The 26229-nt window shown below is 44.5% G+C and overlaps 1 protein-coding gene across 1 annotated transcript; it reads left to right on the top strand.

The window, feature by feature from the left end:
* Nucleotides 1-10602: 10602 nt before the first annotated feature.
* LOC132580014 (uncharacterized) lies at nucleotides 10603-23644 on the top strand. The gene is made up of 6 exons (XM_060250620.1): nucleotides 10603-10710; nucleotides 12511-12633; nucleotides 13655-14491; nucleotides 17846-18379; nucleotides 20647-21459; nucleotides 22968-23644. The coding sequence occupies exons 1-6, from the start codon at nucleotides 10665-10667 to the stop codon at nucleotides 23642-23644; spliced, it is 3030 nt and encodes a 1009-aa protein (XP_060106603.1). The 5' UTR covers nucleotides 10603-10664.
* The last annotated feature ends 2585 nt before the right edge of the window (nucleotides 23645-26229 follow it).

Below are 26229 nucleotides of genomic sequence, written 5' to 3'. Positions count from 1 at the left end.
TGGTTCCAACCCATGGCACTGTTCCTGTGAACTTCAGGATTTTGGATTGTTTCTTCAAGGTACCTATACCAGTGAAAATTAGTTTTAATCCCAAGGTTTGAAAAGGTTAAGGGATGACCTGTTTCTCTTTTGTGGTAGTTCACATTTTACAATTGATTAATTGGGTTCTGTCTGCCAAACATAGCTTATTGTTCGAGGCAATTGTTACCTACTGATCCATTTGAAATGTTGAGTATCGGTTTGCAGATGAATCTAATTCAAAGACTGCTTGCCTCCTTTCAACCAGACTTCACTGAGAGTGGATATTTCTGGTGGTTATGTTTGGATCAGTCAACCAGTACTGATGCAACAATCCCACCTTGTTCATGGAAGCTCTTGTTGCACCTCTCTTTGAGTATGCCACCTCTTAGCCAGATTGCAGTGTCCCAGCTGTGACGCATGCAGCAACAATAAGTGGTGATTTTCTCTCAAAGGTCTACTGGATTTGTCCTCTCTGGGGTCAGATGTAAGATGATGATGATGATATTGGATCTGTGTCCTGTCCTCCACTCTGAATCTTAGAGTCTCATAGTGGCTCACAATCTCTTTTACCCTCCTCCCCCACAACAAACACCCTGTGAGGTAGGTGGGGCTGAGAGAGTTCTCACAGAAGCTGCTCTTTCAAGGACAACTCCTACAAGAGCTATGGCTGAGCCAAGACCATTCCAGCAGCTGCGAGTGGGGAATCAAACCTGGTTCTCCTAGGTAAGAGTCCATGCACTTAACCACTGCAGCAAACTGGCTCTACACCAGCGCTTCCTACTACATGCATGAACTGGGAAAGGCCTTTGAGCTCACTTGTACAATCCTTGTTCCATTCTCCTGCATGGTGAGCAAATTGTTGTTGTTCAGTTGCACAGTCGAATCCGACTCTTTGCGACCCCATGGACAAAGTCACGCCAGGCCCTCCTGTCTTCCACCATCCTCCGAAGTCTGCTCAAATTCGTGTTTGTTACATCAGTAATGCTGTCCAGCCATCTCATCTTTTCCCATCCCCTTCTTCTTTTGCCTTCTGTCTTTCCCAGCATCAGGGTCTTCTCCAGTGAGTGCTCCCTTCTCATTTGGTGGCCAAAGTATTTGAGCTTCAGCTTCAGCATCTGACCTTCCAAGGAACAGTCAGCAAATTACTTATTCATTTTTTTTGGCCCTGGACAAACTATGATTTGCACTTTCTCTTTAAGTCAGGTTTACAAACAGCAGTTTGATCCTGAAGTTCAGGGCAAAGCACAAGTTATAGATTACCAGTTAGGGCATCATAATGGCAAACTATGGGTTGGATCCCACAGCTGTGTTTCACTTTTTGTTGGAACAAGGAATCTCCATCTGATGGGACAGTCTGTCCACTGCTTGTGCTCAGGAACGCAGTTCTGGCTAGCTTGGTGTCAGGAAGTGTGGCCTAATGTGCAAATGAGTCCTTGCTGGGCTTTTGCTACCAAAAAAGTCCTGCAATGGTTTGCTGCATTGGTTTGCTCCATTTTATACAGAAATAAGGGAAGGGAAGGATGTTGTGGGAGCAACAGTGAAGCTCTTTCATGGCTTTATCGTGTAGTATTTGTCATTATGTCTCCCCATATGAACCCCAGAGAGCACTGAGGTCAGCCGGAAAAAACTTGTTGACTACTCCCGGACCGAGAGAGGTGAAGCTGCAATGCACCCGTAATCGGGCCTTCTCCTCTGTAGCCCCGAACCTATGGAACCAACTTCCAGAGGATATGCGGGCCCTGTGGGATCTTGAACAATTCCGCAGGGCCTGCAAGACCTTCCTCTTCCGACTGGCTTTCGCTGATGAAGAAAGAAATTGCTAATGATAACCGCCATCATAAAAGAACAAATAGCGTTAGCACTTTTACTAATTTAATTAATTAATTTTAAACTTAATCAGAATTTTAATGTTTAAATGTAATTTGTTTTCTTTGCTTTTTTGTGTAGTTGAAATTCAAATGAAGTTGTTAGCCGCCCTGAGCCTGCTCTGGCGGGGAGGGCGGGATGTAAATAAAATTATCTATCTATCTATCTATTATATCTGAACCACCCCACTGATACACACACTCGGTTGGAAGAGGGCTTCCAACCTTAACTCAGAAAATAAAGTGGGATTGACCTATTGCCAATTTTGGGAGCTACAGTTAGTTGTCTAATTTGTAGACTTTTAACAGTGTTATAAAAATTTTCTAATTTAAAAAATACTACATGTGCAGAATATATGCATAGACCGTATTGTCTTCATAAATGAATGATGCACCAGTCTAAACCTCCCATTTGTTGTTTCTTTTGTACTGGCTGCACTTACAGATTTGGTAATGGCGTCTCTGGTGGAAGATGCTGCTTCTGTTGTATGCCGGAGCCCACCAAGCCTTAAAGGAGTCCACGTTTGGAACATCTCCAACTTGGACTGCTCTCCAGACGGTCTGCCCTCGCTCCTGGAGGCTGGCTTCCACAAAACTGGATTGCCAGCTTTGCTGACATGCTTAGGTAGATACCAAGATATTGCTTTATTCTTTGTAATAAACTTCTTATTTGAGGCATAGGTGTAATTTCTCAAATGTTTTTTCTGTATCCTCTTTTGAAATGATATCCAGTAGTATTTCCTGTTGTGATTTAGTTGTGTGGGAAGACATTTTCTGTTTTCTGTATTTATAGGATGGGGTTGGGTTAAGTGCATCTGTTTTGAACATGTTGCTGGTTAGATGGGCCTTATAAATTGCTCAATAAACAAAAACAATCAAAATGTAAAAGCTGCCCTGCTGGATCAGAGCACTGGTCTGTCTCATCTACCCTCCTGTTTCAAATGGTGGAAAAACGCTTGGCCAGGAAGGCCAACAGTCAGGATGTAGAGGTAAAGACCTTCTCCTGGTGTTAACTCCTAGCACTAGTATCCAGAAGTTTACTGCCTTTGATAGAAAGTTTCCTTTAGCCTGTAGCCATTGGTGCAAATAACCTGAATGAATAGTATTTGGCCTTTTAAAGTATCATTTGGTCTTTTAAAATGGTGCTTTTATCTCCTTGAAGCTTTTAAATATGTTACGAGAGCGTCCACTGACATATTCCTACAATTATACTGCATTTCTAACCAGAATTACACCCTTCTAAGACCAGAGGTTCTAAAGAACTAGGAAGGGTGTAACTCTGTTTAGGATGGCAGTGTTAATTAATTTACATCTCACTTACCTCTTAGCATCAAGGCAGTTTCTACCATTTAAAAAAGATATGCTTACTTTAAAACATAAACTAAAAGTAATTACATTATTCAGTGAATGTTTCCCCATTTTAACATTTCCATTATTCACTGTTTTTTTAGGGAAGCACCATGATTTCCAAACTAATTTTCTTCAATTTCTTTTTTTGGCAGTGTTAATTTTCTTCATTCTATTGCTTTTGATCTGGATGGTGAAACGGGATGAGCCACCTCAACCAAGAAAAGAAGCTACGGATCCATCCACTGGCATGAAAGCAAGCAACCAAGTCGACTCCTCCACAGCAGTGTGCTGGCAATCTGACGAAAAAAGCAGACCGGCAGATTCAGGCAAAGATCTGCAAGCCAGGGTGCTGGGAGTTCGTGCCAAATCTGCCTCAGCCATTTTGTTGCGAACGGAGTTCCACCAGGGCCAAAAGTGGGTCACCAGTTCACATGCTGCAAGCCAGAAAAATCCGACAGCTCCCCATGTGGTGTTGGTCAACCAACCTTGTGTAGGAAGGGAAGGGTTGCCTAACTTTTTGGAATCATGGTATTATAAATTGCAAGAAGGCAGCAAGAAGGACTTACAGAACCACAATGCAAACTCCTTTTTGGCTGAAGTATGTGTAGAAGCATCAGTGCTGAAAGCTTCTTCAGTGGCGGCAAAGCAAATACTGCAGGAAGACGGGACTCTAGAAGTACCTGATGATGACAAAAGCCAGGACAATGTTCGATCTGAAGAGAAACCAGAGTGTAGCCAAGATAGTGTTGAGAATTCTGAGCCCTTCTTATATTTAAGTGTTACTGCAGCAACTGAAGAACGAACTGATGTTCAGGACCAAAAGGAAGCAATTACAAATGCAGGAGGAAGCCACTCGGACTCTTTGAGGAGAGCTCTGACATGGCCTTATGAAAGGAATGCCATTGGACAGGGATCAAATCCATTAAGTGTCAGGGACTCTTTCATTGCCCAGTTCTTCCTGCCTGTTGTTAACCTTGGGGAGTCCCTGGATGCTGGGAAATGGGAACTGGAAGAAGACCCACAGCATCTCCGAAAGGAGAATCAGATGCATGATGGAAGTCCTGAATTAAACAGAGAGGCAAAGTTAGCCAAAGACACGGAGTCTCCATGTATGAGAGAAGTGATGGTAGCAGCTGCTATTGAGCCAGTAGGCTGTGGGAAATCAGAACTGGATGAAGCACTACAAAGGCAGTGTGATCTGTGTGTAGCTGTCAGAAAGGATTATCAGGTCCATGAAAGCACAACTGAATTAAACACAGAGGCAAAACCAACCAAACCAGCAGAGCTTCAGGAACATTCCAAAGTCACAGTGGCTGTAAGAGGTATCCACAACTCGCGGTCCACCACAAAAGCAGCCAGATGCCCTCCAAGTGAGAAAAACAAACAGTTGCCCAAACCATTATCTTCTCGGTCCAGGATCCGCCATGAAATCCATCCAGTTTCACCATTGTCAGATGATACCAGCCAGACAAGCTCTCCGTGTGATGATGTCTTACTTGAAAATAATGAATATAACTACATCAATCTGCTTCATGAAGTTGTGGAGAATCACGGGAGGTGGACCAGAGAACGATGGAAACAGATCCATCGGATGCGTGCTGTTCACCCAGCTAAATCCCAGTAGATTGCATTGGGCTCCAGCTGAGCATTTTGTATGTTGTGCATGACTTGTGTAGCCCGGAATGCGTTTGTGCTTTGTTAAGCGGGACCAATGAAAGATGCTTAAATTAACAGCAATGGAAGGTGACCTATGTATTTATACAAAAGACGCTTAAGAAGCAATACATCCTCACAATGCTGTTCTAGAATGTCTCGGACGTATTCTGAAGCAGCATTCTGAAGGTGAGAAGTCCTGTATGAATATCCCAAATGTTATTTTTTTGTGTATGTGATGTGGTCTTCTGTGAGGCTCCAACTTTCATCATGCATCCATTCAAATTATCTTCAGAAGGGACAGTGACATTTGATCAACCTTAAGACCTAGAACAGTATTGGTCAATGGACATGAGTTACACCGGCCCAGGCCTCAATCTGCTGTTTGAAGGGGCCACTGCCTATCTTGCCTGCTGATTTACAATGACTGCCAGCACCACAATTGGGGTGAGCAAGATGGGGACAGGGAAGCCCCAGTCTACTTGACCTAGATGGGCTGTACAAACCAAGAGGCATTCTTACGTCCCCATTACTCATGAGGACTCATGAGAACAAGCCAGGTCTTAATCCAGGCAAATTATTGGCATGCAGCTCTGTCTATGTATTTCAGAATCTGTCACTTTAGTGTGAAGGGTAAATTTCTCCACTCTTGAAAGAGAAAGCTATCAACTATAGCCAATACTCCTAAGCTGTGGAAATTCTGCTTTGTGAGCAAAAATTCTACTTTGTGAGCTACTGGCATTACAGTTGTGAGCTGCTGCATAAATTAGTTTGCTCTGGAGCCATTTCTCCTGAGCCAAGACAAAAATGTGTGAGCCCGAGGCTAAATAATTGTGAGCTAACTTGCACTCAGCTTAGCGGGAACAGTGCTCTGGGCCCATTTTTCCTGAGCTAAGACAAAAATGTGTGAGCCAGAGGCTAAAAAACTGTGAGCTAGCTTGCACTAACTCAGCTTAGTGGGAATAGTGCTCTGGATCAATTTTTCCTAAGACAAAAATGTGTGAGCTGGAGGCTAAAAACCTGTGAGCTAGCTCACACTAACTCAGTTTAGAGGGCACACTGACTATGGCTGAAATCCTGATGTTAGATGGCTTTGGGAAGAGAATCTGTTTCCCTACAGTTCTGCATTTGCTTGCAGTTGTCTAGATACTATCACCATGTCTGCAAAGGCTGCTGCAGTCACAAACAAGGAAACAGATGAAGACTCAGCCTCTATCCCTTCTTTGATGTTAGCCCCGTTCACAAGTTACACTGAATGCATATCCACCTATATCCAGGTACCAGTCTCCTGTTTCATTTGTAAAGTGAATGCACATTGGGTCTTTCTTACAAGCAGATATACATGGGTTGTACAAGCATTCACTGTAATTTGTGGACAGGGCTTTTGTCTCACCGCCCTGAAGCTGCTTTGGCAGAGTTCAAGGTGCTCAGAAACTTGGAAACATCTCCCATCCTAGTTAGAAAGTGAAGAGTCAAGGGGGAGACTGATCTTAGAGCTGGACCTTCTCTTTGGTTGCTGCCAAGAAGGGGATGGGGAGAATGACTTCTCTGGCTTGGTCTGCAGTCCAACCAGAAGAGTAAATGCAGTAATGCTTTCAAGATGAAGGCTAGAATTTTGAACCACCAAGGTTCATATTCTTAACCTAGGGAAATATGGCGCATCTCAGCTAAGGGTGATAGCAAGCCAAAGCAAAAGGTCACGTGAAGTCCAGTTTCATTTAACATCTTCATTGGGCCCCTATTGACCTCTGGAGCTGGCTATGTTTATAACATCTCTGTTTCCTTATAGAACCAGGTTGGTCTAGTGGTTATGTGCGCGCACTTATCTGGGAGAACCGGGTTTGATTCCCCACTCCTCCACTTGCCGCTGCTGGAATGGCCTTGGGTCAGCCATAGCTCTTGTAGTTGTCCTTGAAAGCGCAGCTTCTGAGAGATCTCTCTCAGCCCCACTCACCACACAGGGTGTCTGTTGAGGGGGGGGGGGGAAGGTAAAGGAGATTGTGACCACTCTGAGATTCAGAGTATAGGGTGGGATATAAATCCAATATAATCTTCTTCAATAATACTTATGGCATTCGGGGTGGGTGTGGCATCCCCACAGGCAAGAGAGGAAGGTGCAAGAACAACACTAGGGCAAAGGGCTGAGACTCGAATGGCTGTTTGCAGACGTCTTTTAAAGAAGCTGGGGTCTGGATTCACCACTTTCTAACCTGTAAATCCCTGAAATCCCTGCACACCAATACAGCATTCCATATATCCATTAGGGGGCTAATGGAGTCTTTTATCCTGGGGCCTTGCTTTGCAGCACTCTTCCAAAAGCAGGTACTACCTGGCCAGTTAATCTAAGTGTGTTCAAATTTATTAAACACTTTAGAACAGCATTAGACTCTGCTTTGGAACCTTCTTCCTTCTTCTGGAACTTCAGAAGCGGTTTGATGGGTGGCTACTATTCAAGGAACACAAATCCAGAGCTCCCTGGGTATGCAGAAAAAGGTGTGCAAGTCTCAGTTTCACAGTTACCGAAAGCATACCAAGTGCTTTGAACGCTTTGAATCACTATGTATATGTTGTTGCTGTTACTTAGGTTGTGTTAGTCTTTTTAGGACTGTGTCTGCAGCAATTCTTTACAGATAGAGCTAGGTGTGTTGGGAGACACAGCCATATCCCTGTTGAGTTGTTCCCATTTCTCCCTGTAGTGAAACTGCTGAGACCTTATGATGGACATTTTCCCCGCCCCCTTTCACATCAGCTGGCTTTTGACTGAAGTTTGGGGGTGGGCAATGATTAGAGTTATGCAGGGCTTTTTTTGTAGGAGGAATCCTTTGCACATTAGGCCACACACCCCTGATGTAGCCAATCCTCCAAGAGCTTACAGGGTTCTTAGTATAGGGCCTACTGTAAGCTCTTGGAGGATTGGCTGCATCGGGGGGGGGGGGGCGTGCAGCCTAATATGCAAAGGAGTTTGTGCTACAAAAAAGGCCCTGGTGTTATGATGTCACGACTTCTGGTAAGTTAAACATTGTGGAGGGAGACAACAGCGTGGCACAGGAATTCCATTTCCATTGGCAGCTCCATATCCCCTGTAATATCTAGTTTTGCCCAAAGATGCATTGCAACGGAAATGATATTTGTGGTCTTCAAGAAGGAAATAGAGGGAAGGACAATATGGGTCAGAGCACGGGCACGAGGAATAACTCATTGCTCTGGGTTGTCTTCCCAGATGAGTATTATCTTCTTCCTTGGCACCATGATCCCAATCCGCAGGGCTCCGCCCCCCCCCCCCGACACACTCTGCTATGTGTTGTTTTCCTTTTTAAGCAAGATAGAATGAAACCACCATCCATGAAAATTACAGTACTGTGAGTTTTGTTTGCACAATGCAATCATTTTGTATGTTGACCCCACGATATAATTTTTGCATGCTTTGTTATTGGCAGTTCATGAATTATTGACGTGTTTGATGGCTGATTAGCCATCGAACTAGAAATTTTGGGCTCACAGCCAGCTCCTCAGTCAATATTGTTTTGTAATAGCGATTGTCGTTCCGCTTCAAAATGCAGACCAGCTTGTACATCTGATCCATTTTATGTTCAAATGTCCTCTGAAAACTGTTTAGCTGATCAACTAGACATTTTCTAATGTCTCTTATGTAAACCAGGGGTGGAATTCTAGCAGGAGCTCCTTTGCATATTAGGCCACACACCCTTGATGTAGCCAATCCTCCAAGAACTTACAAGGCTCTTTTTTGTAAGCTCCTGCTAGAATTTTGTAAGGAGCTCCTGCTAGAATTCCACCCCTAATGTAAAGTAATTGAAATGTATTTACTTTGATTCCAACTATATTTTAATGTGTTTATTTTAGATTTTTAAAAACACATTCATAATAAAGAAACGTCTGCTAAAGTGGTACTTGTAGTTTTATAGTCTCTTAAAACAGGGAACCCTTGGATTTTTAAAGCCAGAAGTCTATAATGGGGGTGGTGAAAAGGGTCATCAAGTCGCAGCCTGGGTTTTGTTCATCTGCTCAGAGAAGGTTTGCCAGGGCTCTGTATCTTGCCCTTGGACTTTCATGTTGATCTCCTATCCAAGTGCAAACCTGGGCTGACCCTGCTTAGCTTCTGGGATCCACAAGATTGGACTAGCCTGAGACTATTTCTGCAGTAGTGGAAGTCCCTGCATTGACATTTTTAAAACTGTGCATTATGTGAAAATTTACGCAGTACATTTTCCCTCACCAGGTGCAAACCCAAAGTTTTCTCCTCCTTACCCAGTGTTTTTGGAATCCCGTTTTAGGGAGTTCCGAAAATGAGAAGGAGAAAACTTCAGATTTGCACCTGGTGAGGAGAAATCTATTGTGGAAAATTTAACATAATGCAGTTTTTAAAATGTCAATGTGGGGAATCTCCTAGACCCACCCAGATCAACATCTGTAATACTCCCCAGCTTTGGTGATAAACGTTTCCAAACTTTTAAAGTACTGGATTGCCAACCTGCTTCCTGGCATCTTTATTTGTCCTTAACAAGTGTTAAAAATTGTGGCATTTGCTTTCTGGCTCACAGACAATCACATTGGAAATCAACCAGAAGAGCCACATTTACTTCCTTTCCTAGCAGGAGGCCTGCAGCTCAAGGAGGCTTTCAGCTTTCTCATTCCTCTGGCAGGGGCTGAACTGCCTGCCAACTACAAGAATCCCTCAAGACAATGGTCTTGCCCACTTCCCTGGAACGTAGGGCAGGTGTCACATTGGGGAAGGGTGCTCAGAAAAGCAACAGGTGAGTCACTGAGTGAGTATCACAGCTTTAAAGAAATCAGCACTTGAGTGTGACACAATTCAGACATAACAACCATGACTGAGCCTGGGGTGGGGGAAGAGGATTGTCATGCATGTGCTTTTCCTCCTCTTGTCCACTGCAATTTAATGGAATGCTTTCAAATTCATAGTAAACTACAGGTGGTTATTATGTTTAAGCCTATTAACTCAATTTGTTTCACTGTGATGTGATCACACACACTAAATAATGCACTTCCAATCCATTTTCAATGCACTTTCCAACTGGATTTTACTGTGTGAACTGGCAAAATCCAGCTGGAAAGTGCATTGAAAGTGGATTGACAGTGCATTGCTTAGTGTGTGAGATCACAGCCTAAGGGAACATTCTAAAATGTGACCCAACACAAGCAGTCTCATGTGGTACAGTCTTTTCTAGGCCCTTATTCTTTGACCAGGGCCCAGACCTTTTAACAAGACCGATACATGAATATAATTATTTTCTCTTTGTGTATGTTGAGCCCCTCCCCCTTTTTAAAAGGGCCCTTGGGCATACCATGTATTATAGGTTTGGGAGTATTATTTTAAAACTTTTTATTTTAAATTTTTTACCAAATAAAGCAAGTACAAACCAGAATTGTACAACAAATGTAACATTAACAACAACAGAGGAAAAGAGTAGGGGCTAAACAGGTTTATTTCTTTGGAAGTGAATTTTTAACCTTTGCATTGTTTTTCTACATAGTCAATGTAGGGGAACCTTTCTTAAAAAATAAGATTTATATAAAGGATGTAAATAAAAGTTGGGAGTATCTTTAATGTTCTTTAACAATGAAACATCTCTCCTGTAGCTAATGCTAGTAGTTTAGCTTTTTGGTTTATTCAGGGCATTGCTCCTTTTGTAGTTCACAAATCCCAAAAGTGGATGAGTGGCCTGTTTGTTGAACTATGTTTTCAGAGAGGCACAAATATTCTGGCAATTGACAGGTTTCTTCTGTCATGGACAGATGGAGTACATACTGGCAAAATCCAGGATACTTTGGAGACACAACTGTAAGTTTTTTAGGATCATCATAATAATCACTATATTTTTTTTTAAATTGCTTTTATTGAAACAAATTTTGTACTTAATACTTGGTCATATAGAAAAGGTGCAGTGGAGAGGACTGCAAAATAAACATATTTCAGACCATCAAACAGTAATTGGATAATTACTTCAGATTTGATTTTAAAGAATACGTTTCTGATATGTGGAAAAGTGGAATATTATGAAAGAAAATAAGTGTAGATTACATTGGATTTATACATTGGATTGATATTCCGCCCTCCACTCTGAATCTCAGAGTGGCTCACAATCTCCTTTATCTTCCTCCCCCACAACAGACACCCTGTGAGGTGGGTGGGGCTGAGAGAGCTCTCCCAGAATTTGACATTTTTTAATGGACATATGAAGCTGCCTTATACTGAATCAGACCCTTGGTCCATCAAAGTCAGTATTGTCTACTCAGACTGGCAGTGGCTCTCCAGGGTCTCAAGCTGAGGTTTTTCACACCTATTTGCCTGGACCCTTTTTTGGAGATGCCAGGGATTGAACCTGGGACCTTCTGCTTACCAAGCAGATGCTCTACCACTGAGCCACTGTCCCTCCCCTTGACCTTTCAAGGACAACTCTTGTGAGAGCTATGGCTGGCCCAAAGCCATTTCAGCAGCTGCAAGTGAAAGAGTGGGGAATCAAACCCGGTTCTCCCAGATAAGTTTCCGCACACTTAACCACTACACCAAACTGGCACTTTTTCACCAGATTTTTATCCCACCATACCTGACCTTTCAGTGATCCAACAAAACCCTTCAAAGAATACAAAAGCACAAACAGCTGGGAATTAGTAACACTGGTAATTTGTGGCTGTGCCTCAGGAGCAGACTTTGCCTGCAGAGAAGGTCCCAGGTCCAGTCCTTGGCATTTTGAGTTGATGGATTTCATGTTATGTAGCAGGTGAAAGACCTTTTTCTGCTGGAGACCTTGGAGAGCCTCTGCCAGTCAATACACTACTAGTGCGGTACAGTGGTTAGTGTTGGCCTAGTATCTGGGAGACCCAGGTTTAAATCCCCACTCTGTCATGCTTGGTGGGTGACCTTGGGCCAATCACATGCTCTCAGTCTCACCTAACTGATAGGATGGAGGAGAGGAGATTGTTGTAAACTGTTTTGGGTCCCCACTTGGCAAGGGGAAAGGTGAGGTCTAAATGAAATAAACAAATAGTGCGGGTGATGGGCCAGTGGTCTAATTATAAGGCAGCTTCAGATGTTCTAGTTTAGGAGTCCCCAACATAGAATCATTGAGCTGGAAGGGAGCTCAAGGGTCCTCTAGTCCAGCCCCTGCACAATGCAGGAAATTCACATCTACTCCCCCACTCCCTCCATGACTCCTGCTTTATCATGCCCATGGTTGCTATGGCACCCTCGGATACCTTTCCTGGTGCCCGCCAAGTATTTTTAGAAAGTGGGTGGGGCCAGGTGGCGCTTTTGCCCAGCAAGGCTTTTGATTGGATGTAAAGATTTTTTTTTTTTAAAAAAAACCCTTTGCTTTGGCAGCAGTTGCCACCACAGCACAAGGATATTCACTCTGTGCCTGAAGGTAAGCTGCAGCAGCCATTTTGTGGCTGGCTTTAACTCCAGAAGCAGCCATTTTGTGGCTGCACCTATGACACTGTTTTAGATTTCCAAGGGTGCCCGCAGGTACAATAATGCTGGGGATCCCTGTTGTCAGTCTCTTGGAGGAGTCCAGAGCTGCAACAGTGCTTGGAAAGAGCCCTGAGCAGAGACTATTCTCATCTGTCCTTTTGCATTCTGCAGGGATATCAGCCTTTGCTGCTTTGCTTCTGCTTTTGAGGGGAAGAGCCCAGCCTTGCCCTCCAATGTGTCAGTTCTGCTCTACTGATAGAGCTGAATGTGAGGAAGTTGCATCACTCCAAACAGGTGAACTTGTCTTTATTCGTTCCCTTTCCCATTCCATGGCTCCTTGCCATCTCAGTTGGTAAGCTGTCCACAACTGTTCATGTGAGTTTCTGTAAGTCTCTCTAGGCTGATTTAAAGAAATGTCTTATAGAAATGAATAGACATATCAGACTTCTGTCTCTGATAAAAACTTATACTAAATTCTACAGCTTTTAAGCCACACAGGAGGGTGTGGGGAAAGGATGATCTGTCAAAAAGCTGAGACTTTCAAAAATTTGAGAATTTGAGCACAGAATTTTTCAAATATAAGGATAATATGGAAATGTAACATGCACTAAAGTGAGGATGGAGTTGGGAAATGCAGGGTGGTGTGTGTGCTCCAGAAAAACCTTTCCTGTAAATCAAGAGAGACCGTTTCTAGCCCTTCTAACTTCCCTGCAAAAGTGTTTGGCGTTTCCTGGCAGAATCTTAAAGTCAGAGGAGTTGCTAGCTGGGTTCAAATCCTCCTTCTGCTATGAAGGGTGTCAAGCATTTCTGGGCCCAGGCCTCCCCTATCTCAAAGGGCTGTGCAAGGATAAAATTGGCAGTGGGGAGCTATGTATTTTCATCCTGAGTTATTTGAAGGAAGGGCAGAATGAAAATATAGCTAAGATGCTCTCACAGATGGGTTTTCAGTGCCCCACACAGCTTTTTAAAAATTCTCTTAACTGATTGAAAGCCAAATAAAATATGAGAAATGCAGACTACTTTGTGCAAAGTAAAGAGTAAGCTAGAAATATGTTGAACCAAAGAGAGAGCTGGAAATATGCTGAGCCAAAGAGTGTGCTGGAAATACATTGCGCCACAGCTCGTTTAAGGAGGATGTTGAAGTTAGCTTTCTTTTATTTTTTTTCACAAGCTGGCTTACCTTGGTGGTTCCTTGTAATTTCCCTCCCTTTTACTAAACAGAACTAACACATTTCCAGTAATTTTTCAGATGCTCAAGTATCACCTTTTCTAGTCCTTCAATTTCTAAATCTCTACACCTTTTCTCCTACTTCAGTTTTAATAGGTTTGCCAAACATCACAGAAAAGATAGTTCTGCGGCATGGGAACCTCAGCGAGATCCCTCCACAGTCCTTCCAAAAGTTCCCCAACCTTCACTTCTTGTCAATCACCGGGTTTCCGGTCTCTTCACTGACAGCCCTCACCTTTTCCCCAGATCATGCCAACAGCCTGTGGAGTTTGGATCTCAGCAATAACCACCTGCTCAGTTGCAGTATACACCCAATGGTTTTCTCCCGTCTTGTGACTCTACAGGAATTGGCTCTGAACAACAACTCTTTGGACATCTTGCAAAGTCCTTGGTTCTTGGGACTGATGGCCCTCAGTAAACTCTCTCTTGCCCTGAACAGAATTTCATACCTTCCTCCCAGGATGTTTGAAAACTTAGCCAGACTGGAAGAACTGGTGATTTCCTCCAATGAGATCCAGTATCTCTCCATGGATACCTTTTACGGGCTGGCCTCGCTGGCTCAACTGGACTTATCAAACAACAAGATCCTATTTATCAACAATGACGCCTTCCAGCCCTTGAAAGCACTCAGGCATCTCCTGTTGTCCAATAACAGGTTGACGGCGTTGCCCGTCCTTCCGAATTCAATCACCTCTTTGCTCCTTCACTCAAACCCCTGGGACTGCAGCTGCCAGCTGGTGGTTTCTGTAGAATCCTGGGTGAACACAATTCAGGAAGCTGCTCTGGTGGTCTGCAGCACCCCACCCAGACTCGCAGGCTGCCAGGTGATACGTGCCAGACTTGAAGTTTGTTCTTCTTCATCCTCAGATTCAAACCTTCCACCATCAACCATCTGGAATCTCAGCTTCCTTTATGGCTTCTTAGGTAAGCGTTTAAATGCACCAGTCTAGACAGCATGCCATGTTTTCTTAGATTTGGTCTGTTATCTTTTATAAAAAAGCAAATATTTGCTGCTGAAGTTATATTTGGTAGTCTACCCTCCTCCATTAATCCCAAATCAGGGTTAGAAGCAGGTCTCATTTTGGGCAGGAGCTCACAGGAGTGGAGCTCTGGAACCTCTAAATTTTATTGTCCTCTTTCTTTCTTCCCACCCCTCCCCATACTTGCTTCTGGGCTCCGTTGTTGAAACCTGCTGTGAGAATTTTGCTGAACTCTTAAGATTTGACAAACTTTCTAATATTTCCACCCCCCCACAAAAAAAATGGGAACTAACCAAAAACATAGAAAGTTGACAGATGATAATCTTCATCGTGTCACTGTGGCCACATGGGAGAAAGTAATTTTAAAAGTATAATGGGAATAAGATTTTATTATTACAATTACAATTATAATAATTACAATTACAAAGAAGCATTTAAAGGTAGTTGCTGAGCTGATATAATTTAGGACACCTTCCAGTGATGTCAGGGGTGTGTGGCATATGCAGATGAGTTGTGCTAATGAGCTCCGGCACCTCTTTTTCTATGAAATGACCCCTGGTTAGAAGAATCACTTCAACTTGACCTGTATGGCTCAGGCTCACCCAGTCTTGTTGGATCTCAGAAGCTAAGCAGGACTGGCCCAGTGTTAGGGCTTGAAGGAAGTCCATGCAGATGCAGGCAATGGCAAAGCACCTCTGAATGCCTCCTGCCTTGAAAAACTTCCTGGTTGTGCAAAATAAGCTCTTTCCCATCATCCCAACCAAATTCCTTGCATTTCCAATTTCTATGACTTTATGTTGCACCTCCATGTTTTTGGGAAGGATTTCTGCAGAGTATAAACAATTCCAGCTTCTTGGGATGTAGCTAGATATAACAGGAAACTTATAAAGCTGTTTGAGTTGAGACCATTGGTCTCTCTAGGGTGATATTGTCTGATCTGACTGGCAGCAGTTCTTTAGCATCTGGGACAGAGAAAGGTCTTTTACAATAAATGTTACCTGTATTCATTTCAGAGGGGATTCAGGGAACCACACCTGGGACCCGAACTGGGTGAACTATGAGTAGTGAAATTCAATATGATGAGGAACCAGACATTATGGGGAAGAGGAGGAAAACCAACACAGGGATGGCCTTTTCAGCAGCAGCCCATGCTTTCCATTATTCCAAAGGTTAAAATGCTTGGGGCTCTTTAGCTTGAAGAAATGCCAACTATGGGTGACATGATAGTTTACAAGTTTATGCATGGGATAGAGAAGGCAGAGAAAGAAGGACTTTTCTCTCCTTCTCACAATGCAAGAACTTGTGGGCACTCAATGAAATTGCTAAGCAGTCGAGTTAGAACAGAAAAAAGGAAGTACTTCTTCACCCAAAGGGTGATTAACACATGGAATTCACTGCCACAGGAGATGGTGACGGCTGCGAGCATAGACAGCTTTAAGTGGGGGTTGGATAAACATATGGAGGACACTTCCGTCCTGGAGGACGCTTCCGTCCTTGACCCATTTCAGTCCGGCTTTCGCCCGGGACACGGGACGGAGACAGTGTTGGTTGCCCTAGTGGATGACCTTCAACGGCATCTGGATCGGGGTGGCTCGGCGGTGCTGATGTTGTTAGACCTGTCGGCTGCGTTCGACACGGTCGACCATCGGCTACTGACGTGCCGCCTCGCCGACGCTGGGATTCAGGGGTTGGCTTTACAGTGGCTTTCCTCTTTCCTGGAAGGTCGGGGACAAAGGGTCGCAATTGGGGGGGAGCTATCCCAGAGGCGCACACTCGATTGTGGTGTGCCCCAAGGGGCGGTTCTCTCCCCGATGTTATTCAATATCTATATGCGGCCTCTTGCCCAGATTGCCCAAAGGTATGGGCTGGGGTGTCACCAGTATGCTGATGACACCCAGCTCTATCTACTTATGGACGGCCGGCCGGTCTGCGCCCCGGAAAATCTCGACCGGGCATTACGGGCTGTGGCTGAGTGGCTCAAACTGAGTGGGCTGAAGCTAAATCCTACAAAGACAGAGGTCCTTTGCTTGGGTCGCCGCAGCCCAGGGGAGGGGGATCCCCCTGCCAGCTTTTGACGGTGCGCCGCTGACGGCGGCGGACAGAGTCAGGAGCTTGGGGGTGCTGTTGGAGCCTTCCTTAAAGATGGAGGCTCAGATAGCAGCCGCTGCCAAGTCCGCATTTTTTCATCTTAGGCGGGCAAGGCAGCTAGCCCCCTTCCTGGAGCGTGACGACCTAGCAACCGTGATCCATGCTACGGTCACCTCGAGGTTGGACTACTGCAATGCCCTCTACATGGGGCTGCCCCTGTCCCGGACTTGGAAGTTGCAGCTGGTGCAGAATGCCGCGTCCCGGCTGTTATTAGGTCTCCCAAAGTGGGGACACATTTGGCCGGGTCTTCGGACTCTGCACTGGCTTCCAGTGATGTACCGAGTCCAGTACAAGGTGCTGGTTATTACCTTTAAAGCCCTATATGGCCTGGGACCTGCCTACCTGAAGGACCGTCTCTCCCCACATGTTCCCCAGAGAGCACTGAGGTCAGGAACACAAAATCTCCTCTCTATCCCCGGGCCAAAAGAAGCCCGCTTGAAAGTCACCAGAGAAAGGGCTTTCTCCGTTATGGCCCCCACATGGTGGAATCAGCTGCCGGAAGAGGTGAGGGCCCTGCGGGACTTGGTTCAGTTCCGCAGGGCCTGTAAGACGACCCTCTTCCGGCTAGCTTACACCTAGCTGGGATGAAAACTTGATGTAACTGGCCAGGCATCTGTTTATATGAAATGTAATGTTACTGGTTTTTAAGGTTTAATTGTTTTTATCAAATTGAAATGTACTGGTTTTTAAGGTTTTAAATGTTTAAGTATCTAATTGCTTTATACTTAAAACTGTTTAAATTTTATGTTTGATTAATTGTTGGAAGCCGCCCTGAGCCACTTGTGGGAAGGGCGGGATATAAATCCCGAATAAATAAATAAAATAAAATAAATAAATATGGAGCAGAGGTCCATCAGTGGCTATTAGCCACAGCGTATTGATGGAACTCTCTTGTCTGGGGCAGTGATGCTCTGCATTCTTGGTGCTCGGAGGGGGGCAACAGTGGGAGGGCTTCTAGTGTTCTGGCCCCACTGATGGACCTCCTGATGGCACCTGTTTTTTTGGCCACTGTGTGACACAGTGTTGGGCTGGATGGGCCATTGGCCTGATCCAACATGGCTTCTCTTATGTTCTTTAGTCTCTTCTAGGTTTTAAACATGTAAAGGCAACGAATAGTAATTCTGCTCTCCATTTTTCTCCATGTGTGCAGGAGGACTCTTCATTGGCTTAATGCTGTTCCTGATCTTCTGTTGCTGCTTAAAACTCTGCAAATGCCCATCAATGAGAGGTCAGGCAGAAGGCAAGAAAAGTTTTCTGCATGAGCCCACTGGTGTCTTCCTGGGGAAAGCGACAGCCACAAGAGCAGATCCACAGATCCTTGGCAGCTTTCCAGTAATTGGGAATACAATGATTGGCTTTGAAGTGGGCAACTTGGCAAGGGGGCCATGCGATCACTTACATGAGACCTTCAGAACTTGCAACATGGAACAAATGAGACCCACAGCTGAGCGACCACTGGTAGCCCTGTTATCGGTGGACAGAGTAACAAATAAAACCGTTGTGACTCTGTGTGAGAAAGGAAATGAAACTGCAGGCTCAAGGGGTGAATGGATCCATAGTCCAAGCCAGCTGCCCGGGTTTCTGGGTGATGCTGGACAACAATGTTTTGCGCATGGTGAACACAAATCCTGTGGCTCATCTTTTCAGCACACAACTTCAAATCAGACAGAGAGGATAGGATCTGGTGAGTGGAGAACAGGAGAAATAACATAAACCATCTGGGCCATCAGCTGAAATCTGTTGGTATATGGTTCCGTGTTGGATTGCAGATGGGATGTATAGAACCATAGAGTTGGAAGGGACTTCCAGGTTCATCTAGCTCAACCCCTCTGCACAATTCAGGACATTCACAAATACCTCTCCCCCATGCCCATGCCCAGATGGGGGGAAAAACGCCCTCCAGGATCCCTGTCCAAACTGGCCTGGAGAAAATGTTTTCTGCCCCCAAGCTGGCAATCAGCATTTCCCTGGGCATGTAAGAAAGGGCCACGAGAACTAAACATCACCTGTTTTTGTGCATGAAGGGGGAACAGAGCACATGGGTGGGCAACTTCTTGACTTGGCTGAATTCAAGACACTTGTGGACCCTAATGCCCAAGTTGTCAAGGAGCACCTTTAAGACCAACAAAGTTTTATTCAGAATGTAAGCTTTTGTATGCATGCACACTTCTTCAGACAATGAAATGGGGTACAGTGAGCAGTGCTACATATAGCTGGTGGGCAGTGGTTAAGAATGCAAAGTAAAACAAAGTTAGAATTAGCCACTGCCCGCCAGCTATATGTGGCACTGCTCACTATACCCCATTTCATTGTCAGATGAAATATGCTTGCATACGAAAGCTTACATTCTGAATAAAACTTTGTTGGTCTTAAAGGTGCTACTGGACTTCAACTTTGTTCTATTGCTTCAGACCAACAAGGCTGCCCACCTGGATCTGCCCAAATAGTGAGATTATCTCTTCTTTCTCCACTCTGCAAAACCGGACTTGAAAACATTAAAACCCCATCCAGTAAAGACAGCTAGCTACCTGATGGGAAAACACTCTTTTCATCAGAGTGTCAAAATCACAGATGCTGGCCACTGCAGCATGAAGGCTACCAAGCTGGTTCACTTGTTCTAGATGGAGCTGCCATTTACAGACTTGCCATTTGGTTCACTAACTCTCTCCTTTCTTACACGCGGTTGACATGGCTGTGTTAGCCCATGCTTTTGTAACCCCAGTTAGATTACTGTAATGCACTCTGCTTTGGGCTGCCCTTGAAGACAACCCAGAAAATGCAACTGGTTTTGAATGCAGCAGCCTGATCAGTGCCAGGGGCTAGATGACAGGAAGACCATCTCACCTATTTTAACACAGGTATGTTTGCTGCCAATTTTCTTCAGAGCTCAGTTCAAAGGGCTGGTTATAATTTTTTAAAAGCCCTTCATGAGCCCAGGACCCAAAGATCTGAAGGAATGTCTCTCCAGTTTGGTGTAGCGAAAGCCAGTTTGGTGTAGTGGTTAAGTGTGTGGACTCTTACCTGGGAGAACCAGGTTTGATTCCCCACTCCTCCACTTGCAGCTACTGGAATGGCCTTGGGTCAGCCATAGCTCTGGCAGAGCTGTCCTTGAAAGGGCATAAGAACATAAGAGAAGCCATGTTGGATCAGGCCAACGGCCCATCCAGTCCAACACTCTGTGTCACACAGTGGCAAAAAATTTTATATATACACACACACTGTGGCTAATAGCCACTGATGGACCTGTGTTCCATATTTTTATCTAAACCCCTCTTGAAGGTGGCCATGCTTGTGGCCGCCACCACCTCCTATGGCAGTGAATTCCACATGTTAATCACCCTTTGGGTGAAGAAGTACTTCCTTTTATCCGTTTTAACCTGTCTGCTCAGCAATTTCATCGAATGCCCACGAGTTCTTGTATTGTGAGAAAGGGAGAAAAGTACTTCTTTCTCTACTTTCTCCATCCCATGCATTATCTTGTAAACCTCTATCATGTCACCCCGCAGTCGACGTTTCTCCAAGCTAAAGAGTCCCAAGCATTTCAACCTTTCTTCATAGGGAAAGTGCTCCAGCCCTTTAATCATTCTAGTTGCCCTTTTCTGGACTTTCTCCAATGCTGCTGTAAGAGCTCGCTCAGCCCCACCCACCTCACAGGGTGTTAGTTGTGGTTGTGGGGGAAGATAAAAGCAAGGGGAGGGTGCTCCTTAGAAGTTTTTTTGAGATGTTGTAAGACCTGTTTTATTTGGGAGGGCTTTAAATGCGGTTTCAGCTGCATCATCTTGGGGTGGAGGATAAATGAAGTTTTACTGCATTTATATGTATTTAATTTTGGAAAAGTAAGTCATCTGGAGCCACATGGGAAATGTGGCACATAAGTATTTTAGTAAATGAACAAATCATGATTTAGAATGTCCTCTGTGTAAAAGAGGTTTGTGTATGTTTTCTCTCTAGTTTTTCCAGTGGTAGGGTGGGGTGTTGACCCTCGGTCGGATGAACGGACTTCCAAATCCGATGCTGTTCAGCCACCCCGAGCATCGATTCACGAAGACTTTCCAGCTGGAAATGTCATGAAGATGCAGAGAGCAGTGGGCCGTGCAACCTCGTCCCAGAGAGACGAGCCTTCGAGGAGCGGCTGTCACATCAATGCTTCTCACAGCTGGTCAGAGATGGAGGGGAAGACGTCTTCTCCTGCTCGTTCCTATCCCCCTGGCTTTCCATCTCCGAGCTACGTGGAAACCTCTGAAAAGAGACACTGGCAAGAAGAAGGTTTCACGGAGAGGAGAAATCTTAAAAGCAGAGCCAAAAGTGGAGAATCCTTTTGGAAAGCTGGTCTTGATTCACAAGCCTATCGCTTACGGTTGAGCAGGAGCAGCAGAAAACTGTTGGGTAATCTCCGTCAGGTTCCAAGCTATGAAGCAACCCCGACCTCTTCCCTTTCCAGCAGCTCGAGCTCCTATTCTGTTGCCCTTCAACCTAGGAAACGCACAAGATTTTCCCTACACTTATGTGCTGCTCCCCGAAGGAGAAAAACGAGTCTTGTACATAAGAAGCCCAGGAGGCAGCAAACAGATCTCAATGTTGCTATGGCAAGGGACGCATCCACTGTAGAGAAACTCTGGGAATGTCCAATATGTGGCTGTGAAGAGTCCCACCAATGTTTAATTGCTCAGAGAAGGCTTGATCGACAGGCTGATGCTGTGCCTTCAAAAGGGTTGTTAGATGTAGCTAGCCAACGGCGCTCCTCCTTTACAGCTCCTCTTAAAGGTAATGTTTTATTTACATAGTTGGTTATGGTATGATAATGATGACCCATTGGCTCTTAGTACAGTCAGTAGTCTTATTTCAGCAGGCAGCGCTCAGGGTCTTAGGTAGAAAAATGTCTTTCCCAACCCCTTGAGCCTGAGATTCTTGAAATGGAAAAACCCAAGATTTGAGCCTGGGACTTTCTGCATGGACAGCAGGTGCTCAGAATGATGAACTTTACATATGAATCTGCCTTATATTGAGTCAGAATATGTGGCCAGTATGGTCTATTCTGACAGGCAGCGTCTCTCTAGTAGAGGTCTTTCCAAGCTCTGCATGCAAAATGGGTGCTCTGCTATTGAGATCACCTGCCAGCCATAAATAGTTCCCACATTTAACTGGATGCTAACTGTCACAGCTTCTCTTTTAATTCCTATGTAATACTGCCACTAGGAATTTAATTCCAAACACTTTATTTAATGTCCCCAACTGAATTGGTGCCCAAGCTTTAAGACTTCTTCATGGGGCTATGTGGCCCTGAGGATGAGACTCTTATAATTTAATATCATAGGACTCCAGGTTAATATAAAACAAAATAACACTTTATTTGTGCAATAATTTGTACTGGTTTCAAGATGCTTATAGCTTAATTCTTCAGTTAATAATAACAACCTCTGATTTACGTGTCACTCTTCATATACTCCTCACTCTCAAATCTTCCTTTCTATACTTAATCTTCTGTCAGATTCTGTATCTCACACTCCTATAATACTCTGACAACATTAGGTTTTGAGTCTTGGCGCTCTATCATATTGAGTCTTGGCTCTCTCACTTTTGAGTTTTGGATCTCTATCTAGCCCCTAATTTGTCCTCTAAAGTATTCTATTTTTTCTTCCCTAAAATCATAATGCCCTTCACAGCACTAGTATGGGATTCTAATCAGAAGACTGCTTCTCAGACTCTGTAGACTGCTGACTGACCGTGACTGAAAGTTAACTGCTGTCACTCTACTGAGAGTTAACTACTGACAACTTCTTAGCTCCGCCCACACTTTCTCAGTCACCAACCAATCACCTTGCTCACTCATTCCCCCTCTTTCACCTCCCTTTCTCTGCTGCAACTTACCAGCAATCAAAGGAACACACATATATAAATTCCAATAATTACACTAGCATTTTAAAATAGGTTGAGGTGGGCAGCCCTGTTGGCTGTACCTGAAGAAGTTGCATGCACACGAAAGCTTATGCCTTGAATAAAACTTTCTTGGTCTAAAGGTGCCGCTGGACTCAAACTTTGTTCGTTTTAATATAACGTTACTGTAGATGAGGGTCATTTGGCACTTAGAGTTACAGAGAGTTCGTCACTTTTGTTTTCCTCTTCCTTATTGTGTCTCCTGGTCTGGATTTTAGTCCCCTAATGCTGCATAATGAATTGGAAGCTGCATCCCTATTGTAACCATTTAAAATATTTTAAATCCACCAAACATCTTGCAGGATTCCAACTGTTGTTGTTGTGCCGATTCCTTGCAGATCATGAAACAGCCCAGCCTTCGCTTGTCCCACATCAAAATACTGAGAATTTGTTAGCCGGAGACTTGTTGGAGCCACACCCGCATCGTTCCCTTGGGATTTCTCTCGGTGGACCAAGTGAAGAGGAGGAGGAACCTACTGATGAATATCCCCAGCTGCTGTGTGCAAAATCTACTCCAAGAACAGAGCTGTCTCAGCAAGCACCTGACGGGGACTTCCCAGTGGCAGAGAAGACAGTTACACAAGTGATTCTAAGAGAGGAAGGTGGTGTGGGGATGGTTCATACTATAACTGAGGTTGGTTCTATGACAGTTCATTCCATAAAGAATGGAAAGGTCAGATCCTTGGGAGAAGAAATGTACAATGCACAGGAACAGGTGCAGGCTATTGCCCGTGCTTTTGACCAATGTTTAGCCGACCAAGAGAAGGCTCAGGTGGACACATCCTCCGGTATGCTACAGCTGAGTCCTTGCCTGGTTGACAGAAGCAGCAGTGAAATGAGCTTTGGGGGGCGTGAGGAACGCAGCTTGTGGGAAGCCAACAATAGAGGCCACAGTGAAATGAGCTTTTCAGAGGATGAGGAGCCCAAATTGTGGGAGGCCACCAACGTCACTTCGAGCTACCCTTTGGTTCAGAGAATGTTCCAGATTGACTTTCCTCTTTCAAATGAAGAGTAAAAAAAGTGATGAGGAAAGCTGGTGCTGTGGCCAGGGGTCGCCCAAGAGGGGAATGGGTGGTTGATTCCTGGAAGTCAAGCAGAAGGTTCAAGCTGAAGTCAAGCAAGTGACTTCTGGCTGAACTTGCAGACTTGGTCAGGCTGCTCCATTGTTTGCTTTTTCTGAAATAAAAGCTTTGTTGGAGATGAAAAGTTGGTTTGCTGTTCTCTCAGTGGAAGTCATTTGCATTATATTACCTTCTTTGGGCATCATATTTCCCAGGGCTCAAAATAACACCACCCCTAGTTCCCCTTGCTTATAGTTGGATGTGATGCTGTCTGGGTCAGCCCAAGCTCAACCACATCACCATGGCTGAAATCAACCCACAAGTTGGTTTTCCCAAGGGAGGAGAATGGTTAGGTACCAGTTTCTCTCTAGCGATGCTCTGCCCCCAGACTTCTGTTTTCCCCCGGTGCAAATGATCCATTTCCCACTAGTTGGTCTGTGGGAGCATTTTGATGCATAGGTCCCCCCAGTTCCCCTCGCTGTGTCTTAATCCTTAAAAGACAGCATCACAAAGCCACGAGGGCAACTGGAGGGAGCCACGCCTCCAAATCCATCTGCAGAGCAACTGGTGGGAAATCGATCGCTTGCACCGGGGGTAACAGAAGCCTGGCAGCAGAGCAATGCTGGTGAGAAATCAGCCTTGTAGTAATTTTAATGTCTGTTAAGATCAGAGTGGCCCATCTTAACTTCTGTAATGCCAGCCATGTGCATGATGTTTTACAGGATACAGGATGATAGGCCCCTGGCCCAAAGTGCTTACAATCTAAAATATACCCTAATGGATTAATTAATGGATTACCCTAATGGATTAATGGACTGAAAGGAACAGTTATGTCTGCTTGGAGGAGTTCCTGGAAAAGGTGGAGGGATTTGAAGGAATTGAGACACATGGGAGGCCAATGTCATGGGAGGCAGTTCTGACCCTAAGGGGCAATGAAGATGGTCATTGGAGGGGGAGCTGAAGTGTGGAGTCTACATCACTTTTATGTATATCACTTTTATTAGCGTTTAATCTTACCTTTTCTCCAAGAAGCTGATGGTATTATACAAGGTTCTTCCTCCAATCTCAAATTCATAGGACTGCCAAGCTCTAGGTAGGACCTAGCGATCTCCCAAAATTACAACTGTTTTCCAGAGATCAGTTCCCCTGGGGAAAAAATGGCTGTTTTGAAGAGTAGACTGTATGGCAATATACCTTGCTAAGAGGTCCCTCCCCTTCTCAGACCCCCCCCCCCCGCTTCCTCCTCCAAATCTCTAGGCCTTTCCCAACCTGTCTTTGGTAACCCTACTATTAATTCAGCAAGGAGGATAGGCTAAGACCCACTATCACCCAGTGAATTTCACTGCTGAGTGGAGATTTGAATCCAGGTCTTGCTAGTCTTTCTCTGATATTCTCACCATTGCCTGCCAGGGACAGAGCTAGATGTCTCTGGGTAGCTCCAGGCCATTAGGGCCTGAAAATCCACATTCCTAGGCCTAAATCCAGCCAAAAAATCTGCTCACACTAGCATTTACTCAAGAAAGGGGGCACAAAAAGCCAGAAGTGACCATTTATAGGCAAAGCAAATTGGATGTGATGGAAACTGAGCAACTTTGGTCTCTCCCCTGACATGTCCTGCCTCCAGTCACCATCTTGAATCTCCATTCTTCTGCCAAGGTTCCCCCAAGGAAAACCACAAGAGACCGCTTGTAAGTCTTGCTGCATGCAGCTATTTTATTTTTTTAAAATTACATCCTGCTGTGAAGCAAGTTCACAAATATGTTTTAAAAAAAAGCTCTCCAACTTGGGGTTTTTACAACATATTTTTCAGGAGACCTTGGGGGATTCTACACTGGGCAAAAGACCCAGTATCAGGGCTGACAGCTTTAGTACAAAGGGCACGCTCCTTCCTGATTCAGGGGGAACATTATAGAATTATGTATATAATTCCCTTAGAAGTTGGAGAACACTTTACCCTTCCACCACCTGATGCCATTTTTACTATCTCAGTAGAGACACACCTCTATAGAAAGGAACACATTTTTAAACCATAGTGGCAATTCAGAAAACAGCAAATGAACCATACAAGAAATCTTATTTTCCCTGTCTACCAACTTCAGCCTTGCTAGCTTGGCTGCCTACATTCTACCAAAAGAAAAGGGTCTTTTATTAGCATTGATAATTTTTGAGAAGAGGTAGTCATGTTAGACTGAAGTAGCAGAACAAAATCTGCTCAAGGACCAACAAAATTGTCCATGATAGAAACTTTTGTGAATCAAAGCTTGTAAATGAAATTTGACTCATGAAAGCTCAATTTTTGTTCGCCTCCAGAGATCTAATGCATGTTTTATTAGCATGGAACAACTTTAATTTTATTTTAATGGAAAAAAATTAACCTCTAAGTCTGAGTGCCTTGCCTCATGAGACGGGGAAATGAAATAATCACCACCTTACCTTGACCCCAGCAGCAGGGCTTGCTCCTTTACCTGCCAGGCAGAAGTGGTATCTCTTTATGGCTTCTCTGGTACAGGCAGAGAAGCCCTGCCAGAAATAAAATTGG

The sequence above is a fragment of the Heteronotia binoei genome, chromosome 12 (genome assembly GCF_032191835.1).
Source record: "Heteronotia binoei isolate CCM8104 ecotype False Entrance Well chromosome 12, APGP_CSIRO_Hbin_v1, whole genome shotgun sequence".
Classification (NCBI taxonomy): Eukaryota; Metazoa; Chordata; class Lepidosauria; order Squamata; family Gekkonidae; genus Heteronotia; species Heteronotia binoei.
This window is presented reverse-complemented; position numbering and strand designations above follow the sequence as displayed.

Coding starts and splice junctions, on each gene's coding strand:
- LOC132580014 (XM_060250620.1), top strand. CDS start 10,665: ATGGAGTACATACTGGCAAAATCCAGGATACTTTGGAGACACAACT. Junction 12,634..13,654: donor AGTTGCATCACTCCAAACAG/GTGAACTTGTCT, acceptor CTCCTACTTCAG/TTTTAATAGGTTTGCCAAAC. Junction 21,460..22,967: donor CTTTACAGCTCCTCTTAAAG/GTAATGTTTTAT, acceptor GATTCCTTGCAG/ATCATGAAACAGCCCAGCCT.